The following is a 17,053-nucleotide window of genomic DNA, read 5'->3' as shown; positions in this document are numbered from 1 at the left end:
GCTGTTTATCGCAGAGACGATAGAGGTTAGCGAGAGAAGAATAGAGAAAAAAAAAAACAAAGGCTTGCAAGAGAAGAAGAAGAAAATTCTCGAGGAGGGGGATTTTCACATACCGGCTTGGTCGAGGTCCTGGTGGTTAGTAGGAGGTCGAAGATTTTCAGAAAAGAGAAAGAACCCCCGATATCCAACTTTCCGTGGGAAAATTGTGGCCTGTGGGTTAAGCGATGAGCTAGCCCTCACACTTTCCATTCGCAGCCCTCGACGTGGTCTGTGCATGGTCACGTGTCTCGCAAAGATTTGGCAGTGATAAGTCATCGGAATTGGCACTGTACTATGTAGGACCTAGGGGTCAGACGGGATCGGTGGGTCGCTAGCGAATTTTGGTGTAAGCTAAACTCGTCAAGCGCCGTGTATTTCTCCCCCCGAGAAGGACTTCATGAAAGACAGTGCCGTCTTCATAAACTGTGTATCTGTTATACTACTCAATTCGTTCATGTCTTTGGTGCTGTGCTTCCAGAGCCAACTAAGGTATTCATACGATCTCTTCCAAGCCATCACAATTGACTATCAATGCCATTATATCATCCTTCAACTTCAGCTGATAGCACTTTCAAAACCCCAGTAAAAGCCTTCAGATGACCCTGTGCAATCTTTCCCCATATATCATCAGGCATCTTTGGTAGACCCTCCTCAATCAGATCCCACGCTACATGCTCTACTCCGCCGGCGCCCTCAGAAGGCTTGTGGGGAAGTTCGTGTGAATCAGGCATAATGAAATGATTAATCATCTTTGAAGCCATGGCAAGACCGTGCTTGCTCACATCCTCCAGGTCTTTGATATCTTGTTGCCAGCGCATCCAGTTAGGCGCTCGGATCTTGTTGTCTTGTTTGGCTAGGCCTTCGTAAGTCCTAACATCACTCTGTAAATTGTCGAGTGCTTTAAGAATCATCTTTGGGTAAGTTTGGGTGCTTCGTCTCTGGAGAGCCGACGAAGAACCAATCCAGGGAAGAACAGGTGCAAGATCTGGAGAGATATCTTTCTTCAATATGTCGACGCCAATTTGAGGACTGCTGGTTTTAGAAAATTAGATCGAACGAAGTGCCGGAAGCTACATACATCCGTGTATGAGTCTCCTTATCGATGAACTTTGCAAAGTCGGCACCGTGTTTCTTGATCCGGCTCTTGGCTTCAACAGAGAAAACCTTTCGCCTCTTGTTGGAAGAAGCGTTCGTTGCGCGCATGAAATTCTTGCCTCTGCGTTGATTTGCCCCCCTCGCACCTGATTTCCTTGGAGCCCTCGTTGTCATCCTGGGGAGTGCATCTTCGGTACCGTTGCTCTCTCATGTACTTTTAGCTTCTGTAGGCGAAGTCGAGATTGTATCGCAACTCACCCGTAGCAGATGCTCTTCTCTTCCGTGCTCGCGGGGGCATGGTATGATGATGGAGTGTCTCTTTTAAGAGGTGACAAGGTGGATGGAATGAACGCTCAAAAGGTTTGGTTCACTCAGAGTCGTCTTCTCTGGCTAAGAGCCAAGGAAGTTAGTGGGCATCTGAGCATACGTGAAGAGGAAGGTGAAATCGTTGTTGCAAGAGTGGGAAGGCGCTTTGGGTGCTTCTCAATATGGCAAGAATCTGGATCTGCCTCAACCACCAATAAAAGGTATTCTCCAAGTGTTATTGCATGAATCTTTGGCCTCACTTCATTTCACGTTTAGATAACGTATAAGCAAACCCTGAGCTCGAATTTAATCTATCACATAATCTCATTTTCGTGCATTGAGCCAAACAACCCCTTAAAAACAAACACATTTGCCCGCACGAATAAGCAAATGAGTAAATCAAGTCTTTGTCATACATGATTCCGGTTATATCTCCCGAATGTGCCCCTTTTTTGACTGCGTATTAGTTACAGTGTTAGATGCGAAGTCCTTGGGTCTTTCTGTCTATAATCTCAACCTGTAAAAGAAAATTCCATGCCGTCGAATGTCATCTTGTCTTCCCTCCCTACTCCCCGTTGTCGTGAAATCGGCCGTTGGATCATGGACCCTGAACAAAGCGTTGGCGATATGGAATTCGAAAAGCAGCTATTGAACAATCTCTGAATACTCAAGTATCAATGGAGAATTGCCGATTAACGCCAAAGAAGATGTAAACGAAACGACGAATCATTATAAAGGAATGGAAAACGAAAAAAGATGAAATCACACAATCACATAACCGCACCCCAAGCCCAACGAGGGCTGGTTCTGTATATGTCAGTCCGTCGTCGACTCAATCAACAAATGCCAGCAGGTTCTCTTTCTTGGAACGAAGTCTGCTGTGCCTGCTTGAATGCAAACGAGTGTACTGAGATAAGCTTCTCATGGTCGCCAAACGTATGTGATAACACACATTAATGAGTGTTGAGAGACAAGCCCTGGAAAGATCCAACCCAGTCATTCTGAGGAGCCAGAGGTGAAGTGGCTTGAGAGTGAGGTGCCGGGCTGGGACCAGACTGTGGGTTTGGGAACCGCTGGCGCATCGACGTGTATTCTCCAAGCTGGGGAACTCCAACGGGATAGCCCTCCATAGCGCCCGGCATAGCGCCAGAACTAGCACCGTAGCCAACATTGCTGCGAGGATTGCTGTAAGGGTTGGCGAACTGCCCGTAAGGGTAGTTGGAAGGAGGGTATCCAGATGGCTGCGCGAGGCGGCCCTCATTGCCAAACGGCTGGCTGAAAGTTGGAGCAGGGCGGAATCCGCGGCCATCTCTGGCTCCACCGGGAAAAGCAGAGGCTTGGTGAGACTCTTGGACCTGCTGGTTCTGGCGTCTGTCATTACCGCCTGCACCACGGTTTGCGTTCACTGCTCCAGGACCGATGCCGCTAGGAGCCTGAATGCCAAGAGTTGGGCTAGCGAATGAGGCTGGGTTGATAGCAGACATCCAGATTCGAGTCTTGTAGATCTTGAACAAGTCGGTGACGAGAGAGTTGAAGTTGATGTACGAATCGGCGAAGTAGTAGAAGGTCAACTTCTTCCAATCCCTAGCAGAGGTTAGTCATCCTGTTGATAAGTCATAAATATACTCACATCTGGAACTCGGCGTCGAGAATCTCCATATTGAGAGCATGCTCTTTGACCTTTTGCATACAAACACGCTTCGCCTTCGCCTCTTGACCTTCCTTGTCCCGCAGGGCTTGGATTTCGTGGTTCTGGGCAAGACGTTTAATGAGCTTGGGTCGAAGTTCGCCAGCGTTGGGCTCCTGCGCATGGTGCTGGCTTGGAGGTCCCATGCCTCCAACCGCGCTTCCTTGAAGGCCGGTAGAGGAGGCAAGAAGACCTGCGCTAGAACCCTCCTGCGCGACGGCAGCATTTTGTGAGTACATCATCAGCCACTTGTACTGCTCTTCAGCATAGTGCTCCTTGAGTTCTTTAGCAGCCTGCCATTCAACGTTATCCTTAGCAACGGTTCCAAGGTCAGTGCCGCGATCAGCCTCGACTATCACCAGATCACCTGGCTTGACATTGAGACCAGTGCCCTCTTGAATGTAGAACACGTCAGCTCGGGCGCACTTGAACAACACAATGTGAAGAAGCTGGTTGTGACGAGGCTGAGCAATGCTGTAAACATTACGATGAGGAGATGGTGCGCGGTTCCCATACGCAGTGGGCAACCCGTAAGGAGATCCGTATTGATTGGCAAACCCAGTCTGATAGGCATTTCCGATGTTGGCACCTCCGCCAACGCCAAAGTATTGGCTTGCTGTTTGCGTGCGTTAACAAATGATCAAACAAAGAACGTGAGTGTTGAGCCCAACTTACCATGTGAAGAAGCACTAAAGGCGGCAGGGTCGGGGTAACCGGGGGGGTACTCCTGAGATTGCTGCATATCGAGTGCAGAAGGCTCTAGTGCGGCCGCGTCGGGAATAGAGCTGATAGAACCTTGGCGAGTAGGCATGTTTGCAAAGGAGTGTCGCCTACTCTGAGAAATATCAGAAGGATTAAATCCGAGGGAGCTTGACCAGAGCGCTTTCTTGAGGTTGGCGTTTTCAGGTTTGCGATTGTTCTCAAACGGAGAGCGTAATGACCCCGCTCCGTACTCGCTCATGCGCCTGCTCAGCGCCCGTTTGGCCAACATATCGCCAGACTCGTTGGCTTCATCAAGCTCATCAATAGCATAATCAGATTCCTCGGGAACGGTGTCCCTTATTGGGTAGCCGTTTGCGGGATAGGAGGAGCCAGTGACTGCGCGGGGTCGAATTCGAGCATTGTTATACTGCGTTTGCTGCTGTTGCTGCTGTTGCTGCTGCTGTTGTTGGCGCAGCATAGCATTTTCACGAGCCAGCATTTCAATTGTTTTCGCATCCGATTGATGAAACGAACTTTGCATCGATTCGCTTGGGCTTTCATCGTCGTCATCCTCGACTTCCTTGACTTTTCCAAGCATCGAGCCGTCGTTGGCCATTTCGCTTAGCATGCTGGGTCGAGAAGGTCGATGCTGGAGCGCGGGATAGCGAGCGCGACCTATAATGGCGGAAGAGCTCATCGTAGGCGGAGTGGCTGTTGACTCAGGATCCAGCTGCCCAACAGAGTAAGATTGAGACCGGTAGGTTTTGGGAGTAGGATGAAGCGGAATAGCAAAAGGTATTTGCGAGTTAGGCGCAGGATCGCGCGAGACCGGAGATGTCTGCATGTCTGAGCCAAAGAAAGAGTTACCACCGCCCGGGGGCATGGTCGATGTGGGAGAAGGCAAAACCTCGCTGAGCCTCGATGGAGGATCTTTGCGTTCATTGTTCCAGATAGCCGTACCCCATGAAAAGCCAGGTGCGCCAGATCCCCGGCCCATCACAGATGAAGCTGAGTGAGATCCCCACGCTCCACCGGCCTCACCGGAGGGCGTGCTAGGATGAGAAGTAGTCGGAGACATTGAGTTACTAGCAATAGATCCCCTACGAGGACGGCCCAGGGTTTGAGAAGTCTCGTTCAACCACGAAGGTCGTCGGACAGGTCTAGGAGGTTGCGACGCAGAATGAGATGCTGCTGTTGCGGACTCGTATCGGTGCTCGCCTTCGTCGTCTGAACTAGCGAGAGCTTCTGAATCTGGTGTGGATGTCCTCGCGTGCAGCTTCTCGAGGAGCAGTGACTGGTTGTTACCCGGGGCTGTAGGATGAGATCCCTGGCCTAGTCTGGAAGACGGGCCTGTCTTGAGCGGACCAGAACTCATCATCCAGGAAAGACACTGTTTGGGTTCTTTCAATCTAAAATCTACAAGACTGCTGATTGATAATGTCCTGTGAACGGGGGGGGGGGGGTTTAGTCTTATATCTGTGATACGTGAACCGGCTAGCACAAGCTGTCGTGTTTCGGATGACGGATAATAAACAGAGTTGGGGGTTAAAATAAAAAGTAGGCTGCAAAGGTCTTTTAAGAATGAATAGAATCGAAACTGTAAATAACTAGTTAGCTGACTGGACTCGTGATGAACAATGAATGATATTATTTGAGAACAGAAACTCATAGCCCCCACGACACCTCAGTCACATGGGGGAATGTAACAAGAGTCAGGGCAAACCAGTCTATGAATGAAGACTCGATAAATAAACCAGAATGCTTATCAAAGCATCCAGATTCGCTGCAAATAGACTTACCAGAGATGGGATCCCAAGGATATCTAAAGACTATGTCGTCACACGTGCCAAATTCTAAGTCGTAAAAACAGACGAAACGTAAGAAAAAGAACGCTGATGCTGCAATCAGTGTCGAAAGATGTGGCTCTGAGAAGTGGCAACCCTGATCTTATCGCAAATGTTAAATCGCGATAGCAGAAGTCGTTACGGCGTGAGCCAGTGGTTGATTAGTGTTGAGTGAATACGACAGAATATCTAAACACAAGCGCGTCTAACCCAAGGCGCAAATAGAAGATTCAGGTTGTCGGATAAGAGTAAAGGAGAATGGGGACCCTGTCATGAAAGGACCTTTTTGAGGGGACTGATTTGGGCAGACGAAGATGTCCAGTGCTGTAGCGACGGAGACTCAATCGTGGCCCATTGTCAGTGAAAGGCTCGAAAGCAGGCGCGAAATCCGACACCAAGAGATTGACGCGGGGTTGCTGCTACACTTGGAGCGGGAACAAGGCGAAAGAGACGAGCGGCGGTGGCAAATGGTTAGTGATCAGAAGACCTGTCTCCGAAAATTCAAATATCAATCTGCAAAGACCACGAGAGCGCCAACGACGGTGTGGTGAACAGGCAGGCGAAAAGCGGTTGATCGCGAATAACGTCGTCGTGCACACGGTGTGCAAGTCGAATGAGGAGGATGGAGAGAGTTTGCGAAATGCAGTCGGAAGGCGGGGGAGGACAGCGGCGCGCTGCAGAGAGTGATGATATTGACAAAGGAAGGCAAGCAGAGGGAAAGCTTGGCAGGAGGAAGTATGTCGCGTGTCGCGGAGCAATGTTGCAATGTGCCGTGTTGTGTCGCGAACCGTTTGCTGCTTGTCGTGGTTGCTACTCCTGTTGGGTTGTGCGATGCAATGCGCCGAGTGTTCAGTTTGTGTCGAGATGCGGTTACCACACGAGACCAGGTTCTAAGTGGTGCTGGGGAGAGCCGCGGGCGGTATGAACCTCCAACTAATACTGCCGTTCCTCTGCGGGTACTAGGGTGGCGCGGGAGCTTTCAATGGGGAAAGCTGGTGGGCGGCGCAGCAGGGGAGGGGGTCCTAGATGTAAGCGCACCGTCACGAATTGTTTGACTTGAGAGGGGGAGATTGATCTCGAGTCAACACAAAGCTTGATGATGAAGAGGTAGATGGGAAAAGGGATCAGGACAGACAGGCCCGATGAGTAGAGTAGAGAGGGTGGAGCGAGCAGAGAGTTGTGGAGAGTCCCGAAGTGGAGAGAGCCTCAGAACGAGAGGGACCTGGACAAGAACGCAGAGATCCGGATGGAACACTGAGAGGTGTGATGTGATCTTCTGATCAGGGGACTCAGACCAGGCGTGGGAGACTGGACTGGCTTGAGAGAGGGGTAGGCGAGGTAGGAGACTCTGTCCCTAGTTCATTTGCCAGCCAAACCTGGAGAATGATGCGTTAGCGAAAGCCCTAGAGCAAGGTACCGATACATTTGGCGAGGTGACGAGCCAGGCCAGAGCTTGCTTGCGGAAAGCTTGGGAATTTTGGTGACTCGAGCACCGCGACGGAAGCTCTGCTGAACTTTGAGGAGCGCAAGCACCACGCGTTAAAAGGAAGCGCCTTGACCTACCTGAACAAATGAAAAAGGCGAGTACCTGAGAAAGAAAAGAAATATCGGACCAGAGCACGCTGCTCGGTGAGTCGATTTGAGGAGCGCCCCAGACTCTATGTGTTGGAAGTAAGGTAAGGTAGGCTAAGTGATGTACCTAGCTGTGTTGTTGATGGAGGTCTCAGAAAGCAGCGGGGACCCGACGTTGATCTGGGGAGAGCTACTAGCTCGGGTCGGTAGCTGGGCGATTTAGTTCTTGTCGCCTCGGCAGCCCGGTAGGGTAGAGGAGTCGACGCTAGAAAACTTGACCCGTAGAGCATACGATGACCACGATGCTCTGCTCTGCAGGCTAGGCTAGAGACAAGAGACAAAGGGATGTAATTTGACGAGGGGATCGGAGTGTTGATATGCTTTTCCCTTGTGGCAGAAGAGGGGGGGCTTGATTAAAAAGATGGTGTTGGCCAAGTGATGTTGAATGGTGATACAGTAACGTGGTGGTGATGGTGCTATGGATGTGAAAGCTGGGGGTGATGGAGCCTAAGGCAATGCTAGAAAAAAGCGGGTACTTCCAATTCCAGAATGAATGCGGAGGCCAGTGAAAAGAGAGCCTGGAAAACTGCTAGGGCAGATAGGGGAGGGAGGCAAGAAAGTGCAGGACCTCCATCCCAGGTGACTAAAATACTTGGGTAGATTTAGTATATCTTGCTTCACCTTTAGACCAATTAATTTTGGTATCTTGATATAACGTCGGAAGTTTTTATTGCCTGACGATCGGCTAGGCCTTGTGCTTTGGCTTTTGGCTTCGGTTTGCGTAGGCTTGCGTTTAGGCTGGGGTAATGGGGGCGTTAGGGCACTGGCGGGTTGGCAGGAACATGCAAATCATCCAATCAATGTTTTTGGGTTACCTTGACTCTGCTGTCACGGTGGGCTAATCCTACCTACCTTCATCATCTACAGTATGGAGTATCGTGAGGATTCGCCTCCGTCATAAGGTTGAGAGGGGAAAATAGGTCGGGCCTAGACCTTGCAGTACTGTGCAGAATTTGTGGTAGCTGGCCACGGCGCGCCCTCCATCAAACCTTAGGTTTCTATCATCTCCTCCACCAAGACCGGACAATAATTGGACCCTGAAAAAAAAGGAAATCAGATGTTATTCTGTCCGGCATATTATCTCGAAAGAAGCAAGTATAGAAGACCCCTGCTTCTTAGAGACAAGGTATGGAGTACCCAGGTAGACATCCATTGAGTAATTCGATAGGTCAGAATTGCTCCTGAATGTCCGTGAGCTTTAACCGTTGAAGGAGGCCAGCGTCAGACCATTGGGTCAGGCCCAGGCCAACTCACGGCAATCGTCGATGAAGTGCTGCTTATTTTCCGTATGTAGGTAACTTCGAAGCCGGCAAGCTCGTGATGCAGAGTGTCAATGGGGGCTGGGAATTGCAGAGAAGAGAGACTTGGGTCTGTTGCATGCATCAACCGGATGCGCATAGGAAGCGCCTCTGACGTGATGTTACTGAATAGCCCGCACTCACACTCGAGCTGGAGTCTAAAGTTTAAGAACGGGACTCAGTTTGGTGGAAAGGTAGTAGCTGAGAAGTATCAGATGCTGGTCAGTTTAGCTCATATATCGTTCTTACAGATCTCAAGGTCCATCTCGAGGTCATCTCGATGAGATGATCGAAACTGCCGAGCACAGTCACTCATCACGATACCTGACTTCAAATTCAACCTTCAGACAGACTCAGGAAATCTCAAAGGATGGATGGCTGGTGGTGTGCATTGTCCCTGTACTTACAGGGCTTGGGTCCAAGTTAGACGCAGTTACAGTGAAAGCGGATTGGCCGCTCCACACTCGGAATCGATATGCTAACGCAGATGAAGCTTCATCGGCCCCACCGATGTATCCCCGACCAACCGAAGACTGATATATCAGAACATTCATGGATCACATCAGGTGAATCATAGCAGGATAGGGATGAACAAGTAAAACAGGATCAAGGTTGTAGTGAGCTCTTTCATGATACGAGGGCTGCAATATTTGTAGTATACGGAAGGAGAATGCCTACCTCAGTACCTAGATGACTCTATGTCATAATAGCCTGTCAACTACGCCCATGGCTAGGCATGTAATTGATGGAAACCCCGCTCAACAGGCCCAATGATGATGCCCTCGGCAGTGGAGGATTTCTTTGTTGAATTTCGCGTCATCGTGTGTCGTAGCTCAACCGACCCAACTCCCCTCGTGACCTTGCTTACTAGGACTAGGATAGACCCGTTGGTAACACGATCCAAGGGACTCGCGGATCAAGATCGACTCCGCTTAACTTAGCCTTTGACTCCGCTTTTTAGCTCTGTAGTAATTCAAGCTTTCTTACTTGCTGGTGCTCACGTCACTTTCCGAGCCTCAAGAACTGTTCTTACTTTGCTGTGATGATCTCCAGAGCTTGTGAGACCTAAGAACTGAAGATACAGATCACGCACTGAGTAGCATGTCGAGCTAGAACTTTAGTGTACTGGTGGTGTCTTTCTTCGCCGTTGAATATCTCCGAGGACAACCTAACCGGAATTGACCTCGTTGACTCACGAGTGACTCTTGAGATGTTGTCTTTTACCAAGAAGTTGAGGCCAGTTTATGTACCCATATGCAAGAGACGAGATGCATAATTAACTCTTATTCGACACTGAGCAGATGTATCATGCAGCCCGTTTCCAGCGAGTGTCGATCGAAACGAGCAACAATCTCAATTGCCATTCGTCTTTATGTTCCGAATTTGTGCCAGGCTCATTGTGTGTCTCATCATATGTTGATCACAAAATTCCCAGTTAAAATGCCTTAAGCACATCGCTGTTCTTACATTACAGAAGTCCTCACGGGGTGAATGATTAAAAGTGAGGTTACTGTGTCAGAAGATTGCTCAATCATGAAAGAGTTCAGGGCATCAGGCATAATGGAATGTCATTAGAGGATGTCTCACTCCACTCCCCTATCTAAGTCATTGTCGATGTTGCTACGACACTGAAGGCGGATATCGGTCCATTCGTGTTTGATTCTTAACCACAACCCCCCCGCCGTTGTTGACCTCGTAGGAGTCTTTACAGATGAAACAGTCTGCTCAAATAGGAGAGTGCGAATATCTGCTGAGTTGCTATTAGGGTTTTGTCAGTGGTGCAGTGTCTCGAACTTCTCCCACTTCGATTATCCCAGCATCTCAACTATGGCACAATATACTTGGCCAGGACAGTCGTCAGTATAACCTGACTCTCAATGAGGTACGCGTTGCTTAGACGAGAAATGAAGTCTGTTTTGAAGCAGAGGATCAAATTAATCGGCAAAATTATGAGAAGAATTCCTTTGACTTTCCCAGTCTTGGCCCTAGTCACCAAGTGACGATAGCTTCAAAACCACCCCGGCGAAAGGAATCGGCCCGTTTCTTCTTCACTGCATCGTACTGCCTTGATTCAACTCAATTCGGTCATTCGTACTTGGCCAACGACCCGATTGTGTACAGCAGTGAATAGTGCCCAAAGCGTCGGTGAGTGAGCAAACTTTGTAAGATGGGGATGCCGTTTGCGGAAATAGTCGAGATCCACCTATACGAGCCCTGGAGTATTGATCCGGGACACAAAGTAAGGTTTTGTAGATAGTAGTAACTTGAGGGATATTTCACGGCTTCCAAATCAATGCATATCCGAAATGCTACTCTGGTTAAACAAATCATATGGTATTCGTTTCAGATCCTGTCTGATATGTGGCAATTGTAGTTGATATTTCTCGTGATTCTTCCAAGCTAACCCATCTAAATCGTTTCTTCTTCATTTGTAAAACATTCTCCTTAGGACACTAGGCCAAGCTCTCCTGTATATCATCAAGCCCAGGATGACAGCCACGTGCCTAAGCATGAGTATAATTTTGTAAGAAAGAATCGAGAAACGAATGTGGATTCTGATAGACTGAACGTGTTGGTTCTGACAGAACTTTGGGTATGATATCCGTGGAGTGTAGGAACAAGAGCCGGATTCTCTCTTGTAGCCTGTGTTGAGGTCGTTCAGATAAGGACTGTGTATGCTAGTATGCAATGGTGTATTCGTAACGTCGTTCAGTTTGAGTGAGCGTGTGAGTTGAGGGGATTAAGTCTTATTCTCCAACCGAGATGACTACATCGCCCTTGCATTTGCCGTATGAGCAGCATTCAGATGCATCCATGTCGCCTTTGAGGATAGCATCGACTTTAGACTAGAACCAACTGTTAGTATAGATGTTGCCTTTACAGAAAATGGGTACTTACTTGAGGGCACGGCCCATTTGGTGAGATAGAAGAGGTTGGAACAGGTGATGCCATAACGAGGGTAGCAGAGGCAGCGAGAACGAGCGTGTACCACTTCATGATGAGTATATAAGGAAAAGTCGGTAAACGAGGGATACTACTAGAGTCGAGTAAAACGAACGTGCTGGGTGAAAGAGTGACTGAAGAAACGAGTGACAGTAGTTTGAATAGAGAGAGTGTGAGTGAGTGGAGGAGCAAGTGGAGGGAGGAGAGGAAGTTTGTCTGGTTTATATGGCCTGGAGGTCACTGCGCAAACTCAACGTTTGACCATAGATTCAAGGGAGATTCGTCGAAAGCAGGGAATCACTCACTGACAGTGGAGTCACTGCCAAGATCGCCTTGGGTCGCGAAAGAAACTGCATGCGGCACTGACATCCATTTCTCAGGAGAGTTTGCAAGGCAGCGTTGAGCTCTTTTTGACGCAAACGTTGAAAATGTTCATTCCAATCCATGGAGCCCAACTCGGATTTGGTGCGCACCTCATGCGCTAATGCAGGTACACTACAGGCGACTTACAAGGACACAAGGGCCCACATGCGTCATATTCCGGGGGTCACAATCGCTAATGAAACCTCGTAATCCGACTTTTTTACATTGGGTTTATCTGCCGATATTGAACTGCTTGGTAAAGATCAGCCATGACAGTTGTAAAATTGCACCAATCAGTAGCCTTTCTCTCATATCATACAGAGAAACTGCTGAGATTTCAAAATCTACTGCCTAGATTCTAAGAATGGTCGAGACTTATTGCCAAGAGAGAGAGACATGAAGAAAAAGAAACAGGGCTGGACTTGAGAGCAGGAAAACCTGAGAGCCGTAGAGAGGGTATCAAAAACAAATAGTCTAAATCCTACTAGATTTATCGTCAGTTCGCCCCAGTCTTTTTGTCATGTGCGATAGTGGTCTCAAGTTTTCTTACTTCCCTCAACCAGGGTAACAAGTGGAACAAGAAACCCTGATAATAAGACAAAACAAGGGAAGCCATAAGCGGCATTCTTAGCGTTGCTAGAGCATTGTCACTTCAGCCCTACGCTTTTCTAATTGTAGTACTTTGAGTTTACCAACGGTTTCAGCAGAGTCATTGCGTTGATGATTCGATCATAATGTTCATCAACCTTTCGAGCTCGCTGGGATAATGGATAAGAACGCCTTATCATCAAACATTCAGCCAATAGATTTGAACAAACCATCATCTGCCGGTTGCGACCGTTGAACAATCTCACCTTACGCAAGGGACTGCGTGGCTATCGAGAAATGTCTTGGCATTTCCCAGCCGCTTCCGAAAGTCAGGGTCCAGACAATGTCTCATATTCACGGGCAAAGCTATCAGGTTGGGATAGCGCTCTGCTGAGAGATAACAAGAACTAAGCAAGATCTAATGACGTAGGGAACGCTAAATCGGAAAGGCAACACTGGTAATCGTGCTATCAAAGGACATTCCTGAGGGCGGCGATACTCTTGGAACACCTGATGATGCGCATTCACAACTGTCAACTCTCACGATCGTCTTCTTGGTACTGGACTGTTTCCTTCGCCCTTAGAAGACTAGTATTAGCAATCTAAAGTAACCAAGTTCTCAGAATCGACAAAATGAACTACAACTTCTGAAGGTGCCAGTATTTTGCCCAGCCCCCGTTGGCTATTTGGCCCTCACATCTGGGTATTTCCTTGGAAAAGTTGGAAAGACATGGTTCAACATCAAGAACCGGTTCTCATGGATAATTTCCATGCCCTAGGAGCAGGAAAAGCCTCTGGCTTTGAACCGAGATGCTTGAAATAGCTAAGTACTTAGTCTAAATGCCTACAAAATCTGTCCCTAGTTGACCTAAGTACTTGCATCTAGGGTAGGGGTCCCAATTTGTCCTTGTGTAGCATCTTCCTCGAACACTCACTATTATCCCATTTCATAGTTTTGTGTTGTTTAGCTGAAGACTTACCTAGAAGCTGCTCTGGAATCTATGCGGATCTTCGGACAAGACAGCAGATCAAGAGGATTTTGCTGCTCAAGAGAGGCTTTCATGCTAGGCACTCTAACAATCCAATTTCGTATCTTGCTATGGCTAAAACTATCAAACTTTGATCCTTAATAGTTTGAGTTGTCTCATGGAACTCTGATCCAAAACGCCAACGAATCTAACTACCACGACCAAACTTCAGCACCCACTCCCCCAAGCACAACATTGACCTTCTCACCATCACTCTCCCCTATGACGGCAATATCACCAGGGTCAGCAACACCACTATAAGAGTCGGCCACTAGTTTCAAATTGTTCACCTGAACTCTCCAAACCTTGACCCTCTGATCGTTGCTGACAGTAATGCCGAATGTCTTTCCCCCACGTTGCACGAGCACCAGACCGTTGATTGCTGCTGCATGGGCCTTGCGCACGATTCCACGGCTGGAAGTTGTATATCGACGTTTGTCTGACTGGTCTGACATAGGCACAAGTGTAGTCACACCAAGACCGTTGTCATCGCCTCCTGTGAGAACTAAAAATCCTTCGGGCGTTGGCTGGAGATCCAGACATTTGATACTGCTTTGGTGCACGGGAGCCACCTGAACGAGAGCATGGCTAGCCACTTCCCCTCCGAAACTAACTTCCCAGGTTGTCAGGTGTCCATCCGTAGAAGCAGTAAGTGCCGAAAGACCGTTCTCGTCCACCCCGAGATGGCGAACCTGTGTGAGACAAGCTCCCGTGTACGACATGCGAGCTAGGAGGTGGAAACCTTCTCCTGGTGTGTAACGATATGTTTTCAATGTTGAGTTTGACAGAACCATCGTGATAATGATGCTTCCATTGCCAACTTTGCATGCGTCGAAATCCATGATGCGAAGATCTGCGGCAGGACTCTTGTCTTCTAACACTGCTTCGCACAAGATTCCGAGGCCTTTGTACTGTGAGTCTAGCCTTCGGACAGACCATACGAAGAATTCTTCAAAACCAGCACTGCTAAGAAGGTAGTCATCTCCCACCCAGTGAACCTTTTGTAGCCCCGATATGTGAAGCTTTGTAGAGGCAACACATCGAAGTCCACCACTGTTCTTCGTCCCACATTCTTCATCTTCATACTCCCAGATACGAACAGTTGTGTCCTCAGCGCCGGTTGCAATGTACCGACCACTAGCACTCAACCCCCGAATCTCTCTTCCGTGTGTTCCATATCTCAGAGGGCGGTGTATCGGGCTGTGCTGTGAGAAAATGTAAAGCTTTGTTGCTCTGGTATAACCGAATCGCACACGGTTGTGGTTGATGGAATCATGAGCAATGGTAAATGTCCGGTGCGCACCTCCACAATCAACCGAGGCAATTTCTTCCCGACGTGTTTCGTTCCATACAATAAAGTTCTTACTCTTAAAGCCATACAAGACCAATTCGGGAGATTCATCTTGAGTAAACCAACCACCTTCTATATCGGCACCAGAAGGGGCAGCGACCTCATGCTGGAGATGCAATCGTGCTTCATCGCCGAGATCTTCAATTTCGTATATTCTGTACTTTGTATCTCTGCTCGTCGCCAGGAAGTACAGGGGAGCTTCCTGTTCGTCCGTTGTCGGAAGAGGTACCAGGCCAGTAATAGCATCGCGTGTGTTGAACCTGAAGTCTAGGATAGGGCGGAACTCGTTTCCTGTCTGTCTCAACAGTGCAAGAAAGCCATGGCGTGACCCTATGGCAATCAAATCCTTCCTAAAACGAGCAGCAGATATAGCAACGAATCTCTTGTCGATGCCGCGAATATCTGCCGTTGCCACAACAGCTCCTGTGCACCAATTGATTGAGAAGTACTGAGAGTCTGAAGTTCGATGAATATGGACAATGAGTTCTGTAAGACCCCCCACGGAACTGGACAGGATTGAAATGTTGAAGATCTTGCCCGGCACAGAGCCAAGAACTTTTACCCCTTGAGATTCAGAGAAGTAGTACAGCTTGCCACTTGTCGTACCGAGAATAGCAGCACCGTCACCTATGGTCTGGAGAGTATAGCACGTCTGAAATTCGACGTTGAGCTCATCTTCTAGTTCAATTTCCCTCCACTCCAAAGTCGGTCGGAACGTACCCAAGAGGAGTCGTCCCCAATTTGTTGTTACGAGCATACGATCATCAGAAATGAAATCATAGCGGCTGAATATCTCTTTTCCACGAACAGATTTCAATGTTCGTAGGTTAGGCAGCGTGTCAGCAATCTCATCGAAGCCAAGCCCAAGCAGTTCGTGGGTTGAAACTGACGCAGCAGGGGTCAATGAGGCAGGCTGTGTGATGAGAGAAATCTTGCTGTCAGCGCCTCCTGTTGCAATGAGGGTTTGGTCTCCCTTGTTGACCACAGCGTGGGCCCATAGATGCTTGCCATCGTGCACGGAGTATGTCTCGATGTGCTTCAACGAACCAGAAACTTTCTCGGGCGAAACATCGAGGTTCAGCTGCCACCTCTGTGATGTCGAATCTTCTCCAAACGAGTACAATGATAATGGGCTTTCTGGGAGTGTTTTGCCTTCCGTGAGTTGGGCGAACTTGATACCCCAGATTCTTGACAAATGTCCCATGATGGTAGCTACAGGTCGTAGTTCTTCCGCCCTAGGCCCGTCGTCCAAACCTGCCTTTGATCCGAATCCTGTCTCTCTTGGTGCAGCAAAGTCATGCTTTTGGTGGGACCCATCTCGTCCGGTGATGTTCCAGATTCTCACAGTTCGATCATCACTGCAGCTTGCAATGAGCCTCAATTTGGTTCCATTCTTACAAGGGAGTTCTTCTGAGATATCAACACCAAAAATAGATCCTTCGTGCCCGTTCAATATGGCCAGAAGTTCCGAGCGACTCTCTGAAACATAGCATCGCCATACAAGGATCTCACCAAAGATTGTTCCTCCAGCCATAAGAACAGCGTCTTGGTCTAGCCACTTCAGTCTCGCAGCGTAGAGAATTGGTCGCGAAGGCGAAACAATAGATCCGACGACCGGTTTGTCGTCTCCATTCAGGTGTAAGTGGACGACTTCGTTATGAGCCGTTGCGAGCACCGCAGAAGAGTCGTCGTATGGCGACGGTGCAATATCGTAGATCCAATCTGGAGCGGCAGTCTTCTTCACAATCACTTGAGTATCCGTCGTGTTTGCGATCAATCCCTCAATATTCGACACCACTGCAATCTGTGCAGCACCCCAGGCCAACACTCGCCCATTGCCCAACAGGCGTATTCCATGAATAGGTTGTGCAGAGAAGACACGCACGCTGCCTACACGCAATGCATGGCCGGTTTGAAGATCGTAGAGAGTCAAGTGAGTATCCTCGCCAGCGAGAAGATACTCCGCATCATGGAAGAAGGCGAGTGAAGTGATGGGGCCCTGAAAGAATTCCCGAGTAAGGCTTGACTGGCATGTGTGAGCTCATGATAGCGGGGGAGGGGCATTTATGATCATAACTCACATCTGCCATTATTGACAGCGGGAAATAAAAAATTGATTGAGCTTTAAATACGCGCTCGTTTACTTACTCGTGACCAGGGCAATATTTATCTACCAT

At 48.6% G+C, this 17,053-nt stretch overlaps 4 protein-coding genes across 4 annotated transcripts; all 4 read right to left on the bottom strand.

Annotated features, from left to right (window-relative positions):
* Positions 1-581: 581 nt before the first annotated feature.
* On the bottom strand, positions 582-1,432 carry FPRO_01380 (uncharacterized protein; the record flags this gene model as incomplete). Its single annotated transcript, XM_031232116.1, has 3 exons — positions 582-1,068; positions 1,118-1,340; positions 1,393-1,432. The coding sequence occupies 3 exons, from the start codon at positions 1,430-1,432 to the stop codon at positions 582-584; spliced, it is 750 nt and encodes a 249-aa protein (XP_031075093.1).
* A 961-nt stretch (positions 1,433-2,393) lies between these two features.
* FPRO_01381 (uncharacterized protein) lies at positions 2,394-5,204 on the bottom strand (the record flags this gene model as incomplete). The annotated part of the gene is made up of 3 exons (XM_031232105.1): positions 2,394-3,024; positions 3,071-3,743; positions 3,803-5,204. The coding sequence occupies 3 exons, from the start codon at positions 5,202-5,204 to the stop codon at positions 2,394-2,396; spliced, it is 2,706 nt and encodes a 901-aa protein (XP_031075092.1).
* Positions 5,205-11,350: 6,146 nt separating this feature from the next.
* On the bottom strand, positions 11,351-11,600 carry FPRO_01382 (uncharacterized protein; the record flags this gene model as incomplete). Its single annotated transcript, XM_031232094.1, has 2 exons — positions 11,351-11,449; positions 11,502-11,600. The coding sequence occupies 2 exons, from the start codon at positions 11,598-11,600 to the stop codon at positions 11,351-11,353; spliced, it is 198 nt and encodes a 65-aa protein (XP_031075091.1).
* A 2,077-nt stretch (positions 11,601-13,677) lies between these two features.
* On the bottom strand, positions 13,678-16,966 carry FPRO_01383 (uncharacterized protein; the record flags this gene model as incomplete). Its single annotated transcript, XM_031232083.1, has 2 exons — positions 13,678-16,902; positions 16,958-16,966. The coding sequence occupies 2 exons, from the start codon at positions 16,964-16,966 to the stop codon at positions 13,678-13,680; spliced, it is 3,234 nt and encodes a 1,077-aa protein (XP_031075090.1).
* Between the last annotated feature and the right edge of the window lie 87 nt (positions 16,967-17,053).

The sequence above is a fragment of the Fusarium proliferatum genome (genome assembly GCF_900067095.1).
Source record: "Fusarium proliferatum ET1 genome assembly, contig: FPRO_scaffold001, whole genome shotgun sequence".
NCBI lineage: Eukaryota > Fungi > Ascomycota > Sordariomycetes > Hypocreales > Nectriaceae > Fusarium > Fusarium proliferatum.
Note: the sequence above shows the minus strand (reverse complement) of the source record. Positions and strands in the feature narration are given on the sequence as shown.